The sequence below is a fragment of the Urocampus carinirostris genome, chromosome 1 (assembly GCF_059441175.1).
Source record: "Urocampus carinirostris isolate Australia breed hairy pipefish chromosome 1, RoL_Ucar_1.0, whole genome shotgun sequence".
Classification (NCBI taxonomy): domain Eukaryota; kingdom Metazoa; phylum Chordata; class Actinopteri; order Syngnathiformes; family Syngnathidae; genus Urocampus; species Urocampus carinirostris.
This window is the reverse complement of record NC_142349.1, coordinates 1792501-1807635: the sequence shown is the minus strand read 5'-3', so window position 1 is coordinate 1807635 and position 15135 is coordinate 1792501. Positions and strand designations below refer to the sequence as shown.

Here is a 15135-nt window from a genome sequence, read left to right as displayed (position 1 = left end):
TCAGAAGACCAGCACTCTCAGATCGTAGGCTTCGGACGGGGACATAGTGGCAGATCAGATCTGAAAGATAAGAGGGAGCAAGTCCATGTATGATTTTGTACAATACTAAGAGAACTTTGAAGTCACATCTTTGGCTAACTGGGAGCCAATGCAGGTTAGCCAAAATCGGTGTTATGTGATCGTACTTTTTTGTCCTAGTTAAAAGCCTCGCTGCGGCATTTTGTACTAGCTGAAGAGACTTGATTCTGGACTTCGGGAGACCGGAGAGTAGTGCATTGCAGTAATCGAGACGGGAGGTAACAAATGCATGAATTATAGTTTCCGCATCAGACTGAGACAGTATTGAACGGATTTTAGCAATGTTGCGAAGATGGAAGAAGGCAGTTCTAGTAATTTGCTTTACATGCATCTCAAAGGATAGATCAGGGTCAAATATGACACCTAAATTTTTAACTGAGTCACTCTGTGTGATGTGACATTTGTCAATGTTCACAGCAGTTTTTGAGAATAAGTCCCGGCATTTAGAAGGACCAATGACTAACATTTCGGTCTTTTCAGAGTTAAGACGCAAGAAATTGAGTGACATCCACTCTTTTATCTCAGTGAGACAGGCCTCCAAATTTCCACAGTTTAGTGTGGAAGATTCCTCCAACGGAAGATATAGTTGAGTGTCGTCTGCGTAGCAGTGGAAGCTGATATTGTACTTGCGAATAATGTCACCTAATGGAAGCATGTAAATGTTGAAAAGAAGGGGGCCAAGCACTGAACCCTGCGGAACACCGCAGGTAACATTAAAGGGCTCAGATGTCATTTCACCATATTTAACACAGTGCGTCCTATCTGAGAGGTAGGATTTGAACCACGAGAGGACGGCTCCTGAGAGACCAATCCATTTTTCCAACCGTTCTAGTAGGATATTGTGGCGCACTGTGTCAAAAGCAGCACTAAGATCCAGCAGCAGCAAAAGTGATGAAGCGCCAGAATCCATTGACATTAGGAGATCATTTGTCACCTTGATCAGAGCTGTCTCAGTAGAGTGGTTAGCCCTGAATCCTGATTGCATGGATTCAAAAAGGTTATTCTCCGATATGAAAGCATTCAGCTGCTGTGCCACTACTCTTTCGAGTACTTTAGAGAGGAAAGGTAGGTTTGACACAGGTCTGTAATTACTTAATATTTCTGGATCAAGGTTGGGTCGTTTCAGTGTGGGTTTAATAACGGCGGACTTAAAAGCTGCTGGAACTACACCTGAGGAGAGTGATGTATTTATAATATTTAGAATTGAAGGCCCAAGGACGCTAAAAAGACCTTTAATAAGTGAACCTGGGAGCGGGTCGAACTGGCAAGTTGTCGGTTTGGCCGCATTCACCACTTGTTTGAGATCATCAAGTGACAGTTCACTAAAACCGGCCATTTTCCCAGGGCAGCCACCCTGTCGTGCATCTGTAAATTTCAGTCCTTTAATACGTGTGGTACTAACAATATCTTTTGCAATTTCTTCCTGTATGCATTGAATCTTCTTAGTGAAGAAGACCATTAAGTCCTGAGCAGAGTGTGTCGAACTGTCTGCGATAGGCTGTTGCCTTGTAAGCGATGCTACAGTGTCAAAAAGGGCTTTGGGGTTGTTCATGCAACATATACCGTAAAAAGACTATAAAGCGCACCTGTGGGGAAAACGGATTTAATACATACACAAGCCGCACCGATATATTAGCTGCATGTATCCACATTGAGAACAGAAGTCCTTTTTAACTGAACAGTTTTAACGGTAAGAACTTGTATAGATTTGATGTTTCTCTGTTGCTTGCTAATTATCAGACATATCACATTACACCTCTGAGCCAATAGGTTGAAACACTTGTTTTCAGCGGAGTGGCTGAATCTAAGTCCTGACCTGACCATCACATGCCATCATATCCATGATCTCATAATTGGCTTATTGAACGGTAAATGATACCGGTTGTTATCATTTGATGCAGACCTGCAAGGTCCAGGTGCCCGTTGAAAGTAATCCAAGGAAAAAAAAGTATATATTTCTAAAGGTAAGGGTGGGAAAAATATATATGCACCTTTGTCTGCGGTGTCCACAAACATTCACCTTTACTGGTCCCTACTTCCCATAATCCCCCGCGTCTGTTACGCCCCTTCTTTTTAATTGGTCAGTGCAAGACTTATCAGAACAAGTGTCCAAAATAAATATAAATAAATACATGACAAAAATATACAGTTGCAAATACATATCATACATGGTTACACATATTTACGAAGAAAGACGGTACACCGAGAGAGTTTTCAAAGCTTTAATAATAATAATATAACTTTCATCCCAAACCGTACCTGTGAAAGGTACCACCACGCTACTCCTAACACGCTCGCAGGGCTCTAAGTGTAGCTGTTAATAAAAAGCTGTGCCGCAATTATGAAATTCACGGTAGGCTGTCCTCTTCTTTCTCGTCATTATTGATGTCTTTAAGGGCATCTTCCTCACATTTGAAACAAACCTCTATCCTCTGTCATAGGGACAATGCAGTTTACCTCGGTGCACAATTCCACCGGTCTAGATTTTACCTTTTGTACTCGAGTGCCGCTGGTGTTCGTTAGAAAAATTACTTAAAACTGAATAAGCCGCAGGGCTGAACATTTGGGAAAAAAGTAGCGGCTTATAGTCCGGAATTTACGGTAATTATAAAGCTTAAACTCTTGAGATCCATGATGTGATACCATTTCAAAATTGACTCATCACAGAAACATCACGATCAGTCTGAAACAATGTACCGTAAAAATATTAAGCCGAGGTAACACCTAAAAGTCCCACAATTACTTAAGATCGTTGAGACTCCTTTTGTCCTTTATTTTTTTTTCATACATAACTGTTTCAAAACGAGGTGCAAGCAGAGTTAATTTGTAAAAATGTCACAGGCGGCAGTAGCTCAGGAGGTAGAGCGCCCGTCTTGGGATCAAGGGATCCCAGTTCGAATCCCGGCTCGTCCGTGTTACATGTCGAAGTGTCCTTGGGTAAGACACTGAACCCCTAACACCCCCAATAAGCAGGTTAGCGCCTTACATGGCTGCAAGGCCGCTATTGGGAAATGTGGAGCACATTGTAAAGCGCTTTGGGAAGTCATTGACTTGAAAAGCGCTGTATAAAATGCAGATCAAATGTTATTCTGCAAACATGGAGTCCTTCCAATCAGGACTGCCCATTTAATACAACCATGTAAAATATTTACTCCAAAACACACGATAATGCAGAGATTAAAAAAAAAAAAAATCTGCCTAAAAGTATATCTGCTTGGTGGACTTTTCTTGTAGTTTTCCATTCGTTTTGCTCCAAAACCCCTCTTTAAAAAATAAGCAGACTTGTGAAATTATTTCCATTATGGCCGTTAGCCCTTGACCCCTTGATTGACATCACTCTCGGCCAATGGCAAGCTTTTTTTCATGGTCCACAGCCCGTGTACAACTCCTAGGGAAAAGTATGGAATCATCAGTCTTGGACAAGTACTCACTCCATTTTATTCTGTAGAAAAACTCCGATAAAACATGAAAAAATACTTAATTCTGAGGAAAAAAATAGGAAATTATGAAAAACAGACAAGGCAATAACAATCAAAACATATCCTCAGTATTTAGGTGCACCACCTTTAGCTTTTATGACAGCTTGCAATTTCTGAGGCATAGACTTGATGAGTGACAAACGGTATTCTTCTTCAATCTGGTGCCAACTCTTTTTGATCGCAGTAGCCAGATCATCTTTGCAGGTCGTAGCCTTGTTATGGACAGTTCTTTTCAATTTTCACTACAGGTTTTCAATTGGTTTGAGATCTGGGCTATTTGCAGGTTATGACATTGACTGGATGTGTCTTTCCCCAAGGAATGCTTTCACAATTTTTGTTCTGTGGCATGATGCATTGTCATCTTGGAAAATCATCATCCCCAAAAACATTTTCAATTGAAGGAATAAGAAAGCTGTCCAAAATGTCTATCAACTTGTGCATTCATTGCAGATTTGAACAAAGCCATCTCCCCAGTGCCTTTGACTGACATGCAGCCCATATAATTAAGGACTGTGGCAATTTCGATCTTTTTTTAGACAGTCCTCTTTGTAAATCTCACCGTAATGGCACAAAACAAAAGTTCCAACATGATCACCTTGTCCAATGCAGATTCGTGACTCATCACTGAAGTTAACCTTAATCCATCATCCACATTCCATGATTGCCTCTCCTTTGCCCATTGCATTTTTGCTCTTTTGTGTTTAAGATTCAATGATGGTTTCCTTTTAGCATTCCTATATAAAAATCCCATTTCCTTCAGGCGATTTTGCACAGTTCTGTCACATACATTGACTCCAACTTTCTCCTATTTCCTTTTCATTTGACTTGTGCATTTTCTGTTTTCAAAGAAAACAGTAGTTTGTCCTTCAGTAGTTTGTCTTGACGCCTACTGTCTTCCTTGGCCTACTAGTATGCAGGGTTGGGTCGGGTTACTTTAACTGGATTACTTTCAATTACTTTTGGATTACTCCAATACCAAATATGCTAATAAAAGACAAAAGAAACTAATAATGAATAAAATTACTACATTTTGTGCAGGCTTGGAATACATGGAACGGCAAAAATTATGTTGGCAAGCTGTTTGGATTTATTTTCATTTTGTTTCTGTCGCATTTTATGTTAGTTTTGCCGAAGATCAAAGAGATCAAAGCCAAGAGAGAAAGCTTACCACGTGTTGTGAGTCATAATTTTATTCATATTTAGTTTCTTTAGTCTTTTATTAGCATATTTGGTATTGGAGTAATCCAAAAGTAATTGAAAGTAATCCAGCTAAAGTAACCCTACCCAACCCTGCTAGTACGCTTGACTTTAACAACCTTCCCATGCTGTTTGTACTTGGTCCAAATCTTCCATACAAATGACTGTGACCGTAGTTTGCCCACCTCTGCGTTTGATGATTATATAATATTTAAGAAATAAGAATAATACCAGAGCCTATGTACCATATCAACAAATATACCACTTTTAATCTTGTTTCCCTCCAGGAATTTCTAAAGATTGTTGAGGTTTTTTTTACTAGGGTTGCAACTAACAGTCAGTTTCATAATCGACAAATTGGGCGATTTTTGTGATGATTAATCGATGACTTTTGATTTCTTAAAGAAATTTTGTATTTCCTCCTCTTTATTCAAATATGGAAGTTTTGGACGGATGAAAAAATTGAGCAAAAAAAACTGAATATTCTGCAGGACAAAAGCGGTTCTACAACTCCCAGCGTCACAACGGGATGGTGTGCACTCTTATTTGCATTGTTTTAACTTACATTTTGGCTCATAGATCACGTGATAGAACAAATCGATGATCTAATCAGTTGCCAAAGCTTTTAATCATCAACTTTAATATATTTTATCAATTAGTTGATGCATCTTTTTTTCATAGATAACTGTTTTAAGTTAAGGCGCAAGCCCAGTTCATTTGTAAAAATGTCACAAAAAACTACAAACTGTTTGTTACCGTAGAGAGCACCCTAACGTACTGCATTACGGCATGGTACCCAGGATGCTCTGCAGCGGACAGAAAAGACCTGCAGAGGATAATAAACACGGCCAGAAAGATCACTGGCTGCCACCTGCCCAGTATGGAGGATATTGCCAGCTCTTGCAACCTCAGCAGAGCCAAACACATCCTGAAAGACTCATTACAGCCTGGCAACTTTCTTTTCAAACTGCTTCTAGTTCTGTTCCCAAAAAGTCAGAACAAACAGACTGAAGGATAGCTTCTTCTCTAAAGCTATCAAAACACTAAACCACAGTTGTGAAACATGGTTAGAAAGTGTAATGTTCCTGTTCTAACAGCAATATCCTGGTCAAGTACAATACTTTGGTTACGTACAGTTTTTAGTTTAGATGCTCTTGACTAAATTCTAAAAGTTATGCAGAAGTATTTTATTTGCAGAAGTAGTCTTTTATTGCAGAAACATTCTCAACTAAAAGTTGTACTTTTTACTTATTTACACTTCATTTTCATACCTTTGTGCAATAAAATATTTTTTAGTCGACTGTTAGTTTTAATTTGTAATTGTAATTGTATTTATTTATTCAGCCAGTATAAACCATAAACATGATATATACAAGAAATCATTTGACACGCGAACACTCAATAATGATAAAATAATAGATTTAAAAGAATAGAGTAAAAAAGATATTGTAGTGTATAACAAGGTAATTATATACAATAGTTTAAAAAGAAAGAATATGTAAATAACAAGACTAGAGTAGAATAGGTCGTAGGAACGCCGTTGGCATAAAAATATTATACATAACCTAAATAAATTCCCGTTGAACATACGGATAGCGAAAGGGTAAAAACTCTTTAAGACGTGAAGTCTTGCTCGCAATGGAGCGAAGTTGGCGACCTAACGGCAGGTAATCAAAGTACGTGCGAGCAGGGTGACTGGGATCGTCTATAATTTGTAGTGTCCGTTTTCTAGTTCGATCGATGTAGATACTTTGCAGGGACGGGAGGCCAGTACCTATTATTTCCTCTGCCGACCTCACTACTGATTCCATCTTTGACAATTCTTTCTGATTGACGCGACCAAACCAAACTGTGATTGACCTAGTTAAAACTGATTCAATGATAGCACGATAAAAATTGACTAGAATGGATTGACGGACTCCGAATGATTTGAGTTGACAAAGGAAGTAGAGCCTTTGTCTTGGCTGACTTTAGAATATCAGTAGCATTGACAGTCCATGTGAGGTCATTTGACAAGTAAGTACCCAGAAACTGGAATGAATGGACCAGTTCCACCTCACTACCATTACTTGACAGTGGCACATGCGGTGGAGGCTTAGTACGGAAATGTATTATCATCTTAGTTTTACCTACATTCAATAACGGATTACTCTCATGAAACCAGGTGGAAAGTGAATCAATTTCTGCTCGGTATTCAGCTTTGTCTCCATTTGAAATAAAGCCAGTAACCGTGGTGTCGTCTGCATATTTAGCGAATAGTGAATGGTCAGAATTGGGTTGACAATCATGTGTGAATAGGGAAAACAAGGTTGGAGACAATGGACAGCCCTGAGGCGTACCAGTGTTGAGAATAGAACATGAATCTTTCTTACCAATGCGAACGGACTGTTCTCTATTGAGAAGGAAATCTAAAATCCAATTTGATAGTAAAACGGGAAAATTTGAGGTCATGAAGAAGTTTAAAATGCAGTTTAGAAGGAATGATAGTGTTGAAAGCCGAACTAAAATATATGAATAAAACCCTAACGTATAAATTCCTATGCTCAAGATGACTTAGAATCTCATGAATACAAATTGAAATGGCATCATCTACACTTCTATTAGCACGATACGCGAATTGGTACGGATCTAGATTTGATGGTAGAAAGGACTTCATGAATTTCAATACGATCTTCTCGAAGGTTTTCATGTAAGTCAAGTCACGTCATGTTAATTTGTATAGTTCACAAGGAGTCTCAAAGCGCTGCACGGACCACAGATTATTGCAAACTACGGACTATCATTACACCATCCCCTGATCTAAAACCTTGAGGGCAAGGAAAAACTCAAAAACCTCAACATAGGGAAAATGAAGAAACCTTGAGAAAATGAGATAATCCCCTTTTCAGCATGACCAGGCTGCAAGAGGTTGCAAGAACAAATAATACACAGGTATTGTTAACATAAAATATAGGTTATTTTTAAGCTATACAATAAAAGTGTGTTTTAAGCCTAGATTTAAACAGTTCCACTAAGGTTGCAGATCGATTCTCAAGGGGCAGAGCATTCCACAACACCACGGCCCGAATCGAGAACGCTCTCGAACCTGCGGATCTCTTCTTGGCTGATCTAGTAATATTCTTAACGTGTGTTTGGAAGGACAGATTGGGGTCAAATGTGACACCTAAATTTTTGACTGTCACTCTGGGTCATATTACATTTGTCAATATTCAGAGCAGTTTTTGTAAACAAGTCACAGCATTTAGATGGACCAATGATTATAATTTCGGTCTTTTCAATGTTGAGGCGTAAGAAGTTAAGTGACATCCATTTTTATATCTCAGTGAGGCAGGCCTCCAAATTTCCACAGTTTAGCGGGGGAGATTCCTCCATCGGAAGATCTAGTTGAGTGTAGCAATGGATACTGATATCATACTTGCGAATAATATCGCCTAATGGAAGCATGTAAATGCTAAAAAGAAGACGGCCAAGTACAGAAGCTCTGGAACACCACAGATAACACTAAAAGGCTCAGATGTCATTTCACCATATTTAACACAATGCATCCTATCTGAGAGGTAGGATCTGAACCATAATAGGCCGGTTCCTGAGAGACTAATCCATTTTTCCAGCCGGTCTAGTAGGATTTTATGGTCCACAGTGTCAAAAGCAGCACTTGTGTCCAACAGCAGCAACAGTGATGAAAAGTGCAATATCCCGGTTCAAGTGCAATTTGTGTATCATTCTAACTTCGATGTAAATACTTTATATTAGACGCAAACACATTCTTTTTTCTATTCTTGAGTCTTTATATAGTATATTTTTTGGCCAATTGTAATGCAACTATAATCTCGTAGAAATACAATGATAATAAAGGTGATTCTGACGTGTTTACCTTCAGTGGAGACGGCTCTGGGCAGAGAGACGTGCGCTGTGTACATTGCTCTGACCACTCCTACAGCTCATCCAATCAAATTGCTGTGTGTGCTTGGCTGACATTTCTGGGTATTTATAGTTATTTCTGTGGGTTTTCACCATAAAGAGTCTCATCAGTCAGCATAGATTATTTAATGAGCTTCCTTAGAAAAGATTCCTTACCGACGTACAGTGTGTTGTATTGTGACACTTTGACTGTAAACTGTAGTAGAGACAGTCAACTGGACCGAACAGCTTATGTTATCAGAGTTTCATCGGCTATGCACACACCAAACTTCACTCTGACCTTACCAGATTTTTACTCCTTTGAAGAAATTTGCATGAATACAATTTTATCACCGAGCCACATGTACGCATGAAAAGAACCAAATCTGTATTGTGTGCCCTAGATTCCCTGCACCTGAAATAGTGAGTAAGGAAGTGGAGTGATCAGTAAGTCCCCTCCCTGCCCGGGAAAGCAGTGGCCCACCCCCATGTTAGTCTAAAATTGGGTAATTATTTATTTTTCGAAGCTGATATTTTCTCCATTACTATAGGATTTCCAACAAGATTTAACTATTCAAAGTCTATCTACTTTTCTAGTTATTACCTTAACGTTTCTAAGGCCCGCCTGCGGGCTGTATAACTGTTCATAAACAAATTCATGTCTTTCCCATGTCACCAGTTACTGAAATATGTCGTGCCACATATCATTGGAAAGCAAGTTTGAACTCTTAGGATTCAACATATGATGACCATTTCAAAATATACTTATCACAGAAATATAACATTTAGATAGATAGATAGATACTTTATTCATTCCCGTAGGGAAATTCATACTTCCAGCAGTATCCTTGTGTTGATTATTAATAGATTAACAGGATGGCCTCGGGGTGCTGTGTTTGTAGTTTAGCAATAGCGGAGTGGATGACGTCACACGCTAGGCCAACAGTTCGACGTCCCTGCAGCAGATGGAAATCTTTGTCCCCAGGGTAACACTACCTCGTGTCCACGTAGATGGCGAGTCCACCTCCTCTCCGCTTCCCGCAGGCTTTTGTGTCTCTGTCTGCCCTAACAGCGCTGAAGCTCCACGTTACCGTCCGGGATGCTAAACGTGAGCCATGATTCCGTAAAACACAGCAAACTGCACTCCCTGTATGCTTTCACATTTACCATGATGACGGACGGTACCGAAAGCTTACATCGCCACTAGCCGCTTAGCCTTTACCTTAGCTCCGGCTCTGCAGCCACGATAGTGCCCCTCATCACGCCAGCACGAGAATTCTTCAGGGCAAGGAGTTGATTCCTCGAATAAACACATTTTTGTGCGTTAAAACCCATTAACATTGGATCGAAAGTAATCCAAAGTGTAGTTGTCAAACGGGACGAAAAACACCGAAGATAGAAGCAGACAATAAAAACAATAAATCGCAAAAAGAGTGAAATAACACGGACCTGCTGGAAAGGCTTCCGCTCGCGGCGGCGCCTATGATGTTTAGTCTGAAACAAGATTCCCGAAAACTAAGTAGCTGGTATTGCTCTCCTGAAAGTGCTGTGATGTTTCACTCATGACACGATTCCACGCAAACATTGTCTAGTTACATTCAAAGGATGCCAGCAAATCCAACCATGAAAAATATTTTTAAAAAATCAGACGAGAAAAAAGACCCTTTTATATCTGTGTGTTCCAACTTACATTACACAATGTTAGTAGGACTTACAGTGATTATTTTAGACAAAACATTCAATTCTTTCTTTGGGTATGTCTTGGATTGGGATTTTCCAGCAACGTTAAGGGGTTAACAAGGATTTGTTTTTTGGGCGATAGTAAGGGCTGCCAAAATTGATAGTTTTTTCATGTAGTACATTAGTAAAGATTTAGGGATAAATGGGGATCCTGCTATCCAATATACCAGAGAAATCTGGTCCAAAAGTCCATGACTGTTGTACTCAACCATAAAATGTGATAGTACATGTCGACAGCATTTTGCAAACACTGGAGATAGGCACCCTGGTTGAAGAATCATATTTTTTTAACATATATTTAGTTAAATGCGCATTATGTAGTATTTGATACTGAGCTTGTTGTGTGTACTGTATAGGTGTTTTGTCATTTTGAACGCATCATTGCAAGTTTGGAGCCAAGAATATCGTTCTGGGTTTATAGCTATATACTTTTCCTAAATTGATTATTGATTAAATACTGTAATGCATCTGTTGAAATCTAAAAAATTAAATGTTTTAAGAATTCTCTTCTGCCCTGGCAAATGTGAATTACTTTCAGAGTCATTAACATTGCATTAAAAAAAAACATTGTTGAATGTAACCCTTAAAAAATTAGTGCGTATGTGTGTGTGTGTGTGGTGGTAGCGTGGTTATATTGATTGTGTCTCGTTGTTTTAAAATACATTTTGAGTTTTCCTTTTTCAGACATGTAGCCTATGTTTGTCTATCAGATTAAATCAAACGAAATGGCTCATTTGAAATAGGATTTGATTTCTTCTTTTATCTGAAATATGGAAAAACTAAAAACCAATTCATTCACCATTTAATTCTCAAAACAAAGTCAACCATCGCAATGACATAGATTGAAAATAAGTGTTTATTTGATGTAATTTCTCTATCTTGGTTCTTCATCCAAATACCCAATTTTTGGTAGGATCTTTAAATACAAAAATAATCTATTGTTTTTAAGTTGTACACACATGTTCCTCCTCCAGGTTTTTGGTAACATACATTTTGTTTGACACTCAGCTTTTTTGTGTTTTATTTTTTAATGATATATTATCAATAGTCATAAAACCTCATGCACCGAATTATTTAGTAATTATTAATTTCATGTTTTGCTGGGGGATCTCTGAAAAACACAAAAATATGAACACAAATTTTTCACATTTTGAATTTATACACTCAGGATTCCGGGTTTTTCAGTCTACTGAGACAGCTCTGGTTTAGATAACCAACAATCTTTTCCTGGCAATGGACTTCGGCGCTTCATCAATAATGCTGCTGCTGGACATAGGTGCTGCCCTTGACACTGTGGACCATAATATCTTACTAAATCGTCTTGAAAAATGTATTGGGGTTTTAGAAACTCGTCTTATGGTTCATATCTTATCCCTCAGATAGGAAGCACTGTATTAGATATGGGGATATGACCCCTGAGCCCTTTAGTGTTACCTGTGGCATTCCGCAGGTCTCAGTTCTTGAAATCTTTTCAGCATTTATATGTTAAATGATATTATTTGCAAGGATAATATCAAAATGGAGCATTGTCCATTCATTCAGGCCCCGGCGCTACGGAATGCTCTGCTCTCTGAGGTTCACTCTGCAACCTCATTAGAACTGCTTAATTCTAGGCTTACAACACACTTCTATTCTTCTATTCTATAGTTTATGCATGATCAATGTTTCATGTTGATAATGTCTGTATTGTTGTTGATGACCTTCTATATCTGCCCAGTCAATGTAGAAGGGGAATACCTCATTTGCGGTCCCTTCTTAAGGTTTCTTAATTTTCCTCATGCTTAGGTTTTAGGTCAGGAAAAGGTGTAATGATAATAGTCTTTAGTCTACACAGCCATTTGAGACTTCTTGTGATTAAGGGCTATACAAATAAACATGACGTGACAAAAGACTACATATTTGAGGTGTTTCAAGATATGATGTTTTGAAATTGTTTTTTACATGTTAAGTGTTTTCTTGTTTTGTGACTTCTCAGTGGAACCTGAAATGAATGACGCAATAAGTCAATTGTGTTGTGTATCACACTATTGCCATCAGAGTGTAAGTGCCTGTTTTCCTCTTCTGTCATATACTGTACTTTCCAAAAAACTAAATATTTCACAGGACTGTTATGCAGTTGTTAGTGGCGGAGCAGAAGAGACCAAAGCACTTCTGCAGAATCGTTTTGATCACATCTTCTACACAGGTAAATTCACTTATTCCTGAATACATTTAAAATCTTGAAGAATTTTTGATTTTTATCATCCAGTAGACAAAGATAGAAGTTTAACAAAGGAGGGGTATAAAAGAAAAGTAAATGCACACCAAAGGTGGTGGGACTGTGGGTATGTTTACACGTCGTGGTGGTCCATGCAGCCCTTTTAGACTTTTTGTGATTAAAATGATTCCCAAATTCCAAAACATATAAAATATGAGACAATACTACATTTTTTGTATGATATCTATCAGGTAACACTAAAGGGCTCAGGGGTCCTATATGTTATATATACAGTGGGACCTCGCTACTTCTTCGCTAATTTGTTTTCGCTAATTTGTTTTCGCTAATTTGTTTTCGCTAATTTGTTTTCGCTAATTTGTTTTCGCCAATTTGTTTTCGCCAATTTGTTTTCGCCAATTTGTTTTCGCAATTTTTTTCTTTTTAAAGCATTTTTGAAGGGGCGTCGCGACTTCGCAGATTTTCACTTTTCGCGGGTGGTTTTGGTCCCCATTAACCGCGATACCCGAGGGACTATCTATCCCCCTCGGATGGGTCTGGCCTTGATGCGGCGAGGGGGCTTGCGTGTTCCAGTGACCTTGGAGAGCGATACCCTCGGGAGCTTGCTCCTGGTAGGGTCACCCATGGCGGGCCGGTCTCCGGGGTGGGTTCCAGACAAACAAAGACCCCAGCGTGTCGGTACGCTGTGAGATGGCAGCCCCACTAACCGACTATCCTGCGGAGGGCTAACAACTCACCCAGGAGAAACCCCCTTTGTTATGAAACTGACCAGAGAAAGAAGCCGGACTGACCAACACGGTAACGGACCCCAGCCTGCCCCCGACCAACGAGTACGGATTGACCTTCGTCGTAAGACCCGTGTCGCCACCTGGAATGTCCAGACACTCCTTCGCCCCGGAGCTGCCACCCTGCTGTCCCGAGAGCTCTGTCGCTATAACATCACCCTGGCAGGGCTCTGTGAAGTACGATGGCAAGGCAATGGTGAAACAACAGCTGGCAACCATTGCTACATCCGGAGTGGCCCCGAGAGTCGGACCGGCCTTTGCGGTGTGGCTTTTGCCATTCCAAAAGCCCTCCGGAGGTCCCTCATCAGCTGGACACCCATAAGCGACAGACTACTGTCTGCTTGCTTCCTCCACCATCACAGCAAGATGACAGTGATTGTCGCCTACGCCCCCACCGATGTCGCTGATGAGGGTGCGAAAGACGCGTTCTTTGATCAATTCCACCAGGCTGTCGACCAAGCCCCACCACACGACGTCACCATCATCCTCACTGATGGCAACGCCACTCTATCCAGCAATGATCGCACAATGACACCTGGTTTTCCCGGAAACGCATCCATCACTGGACGTGGTACAGCCCAGATGGCAGAACCAGGAAGGCATTGGACCACATCCTGATATCACGACGCTGGAAGTCGTTTGTAACCAACTGCCGGGTGTTCAGAGGAGCACAGCTTGGCAACACAGACCATCGTCTGCTGGTGGCCCAGCTCAAGCCAAAGCTCCGAGCCAACCAGCACAAGACTCTGCCTCGCCCCGACTCCTCCTGACTCAGCGACCCCAACATCGCCAGAGACTTTAGTTGCTCCATCCGCCGCACTCTCGATGCCCTGGCTCCTGACAAGCTGACAGACTGGGCGGCCTTCAAGGAAAGTGTCCTCCAGTCTGCTCACAATGTCCTCGGACGCCCGCGATCCTCCCCGAGAAAGCCCTGGATATCAGAGAGGACACTCAACATCATAGGCCAGCGGCGCGAGGCCCGGCTCCGAGGCGACCTCACGGAGTATCGGAGACTGAACCGCCTGCGCAATGTGGCCATCGCTGAAGATAGGGAGAGGTTTTGGCAGGCAGAAGCCCAACATCTTGAGTCCGCGGCCAACAACAACAACATGAGCCGCGTATTCAGTCTACTACGCCAAGCCCGTAGCGGCCCACACATGAAGACAGCCCTGGTAAAAGACTCAGACGGCAACCTCATCATGACAGAAGCCAACTGCCTCGCGCGCTGGAAGGAGCACTTTAGCCTCCTCTTGCAGCACAGCACCATCCCGGCTGATCCCACCCTCCTAGTGGCTGCAAACACGGCACTTCCTAGCGACGCCTGCTGCACAGACCCTGTAACACCAGAGGAAGTGAGAGCTGCTCAGAAGAAGCTGAACACCAAGAAAGCCCCCAGCATCTGTGCCATTACCGGTGAGATGCTCAAGGCCGGCGGTGATGGCATGGTGGAGTGGCTAACCTGCCTATTCAACCAGGTGTGGGAATCGGAGCAGCTGCCCACCAACTAAACCAGAGGAGTCATCATGCCCTTCTGGAAATGCAAGGGTGACAGGCTTGTCTGTGGAAACCACAGAGGTATAACCTTACTCTCCATCCCGGGCAAGGTCTTTACCAGGATCTTGCTCAGCCGTGCCCTTCCAGCAATCAGAAGCTGCCGCCGTCCCCAGCAGGCTGGCTGTATGCCCAACCGCTCCACAACGGACCACATCTTTGCCGTCCGTTTGCTGATAGAGAAGACCTG

The 15135-nt window shown here is 41.2% G+C and overlaps 1 protein-coding gene across 5 annotated transcripts in view; it reads left to right on the top strand.

The window, feature by feature from the left end:
• Positions 1 to 15135, top strand: part of aldh3b1 (aldehyde dehydrogenase 3 family, member B1) — a 67860-nt gene that overhangs the window by 17528 nt on the left and 35197 nt on the right. For all 5 annotated transcript variants that reach the window (XM_088334936.1, XM_088334908.1, XM_088334918.1 and 2 more), the window contains one exon: positions 12498 to 12579. In XM_088334936.1, coding sequence (XP_088191062.1) covers positions 12498 to 12579 — 82 coding nt within the window. The remainder of the gene's footprint in view (positions 1 to 12497; positions 12580 to 15135) is intronic.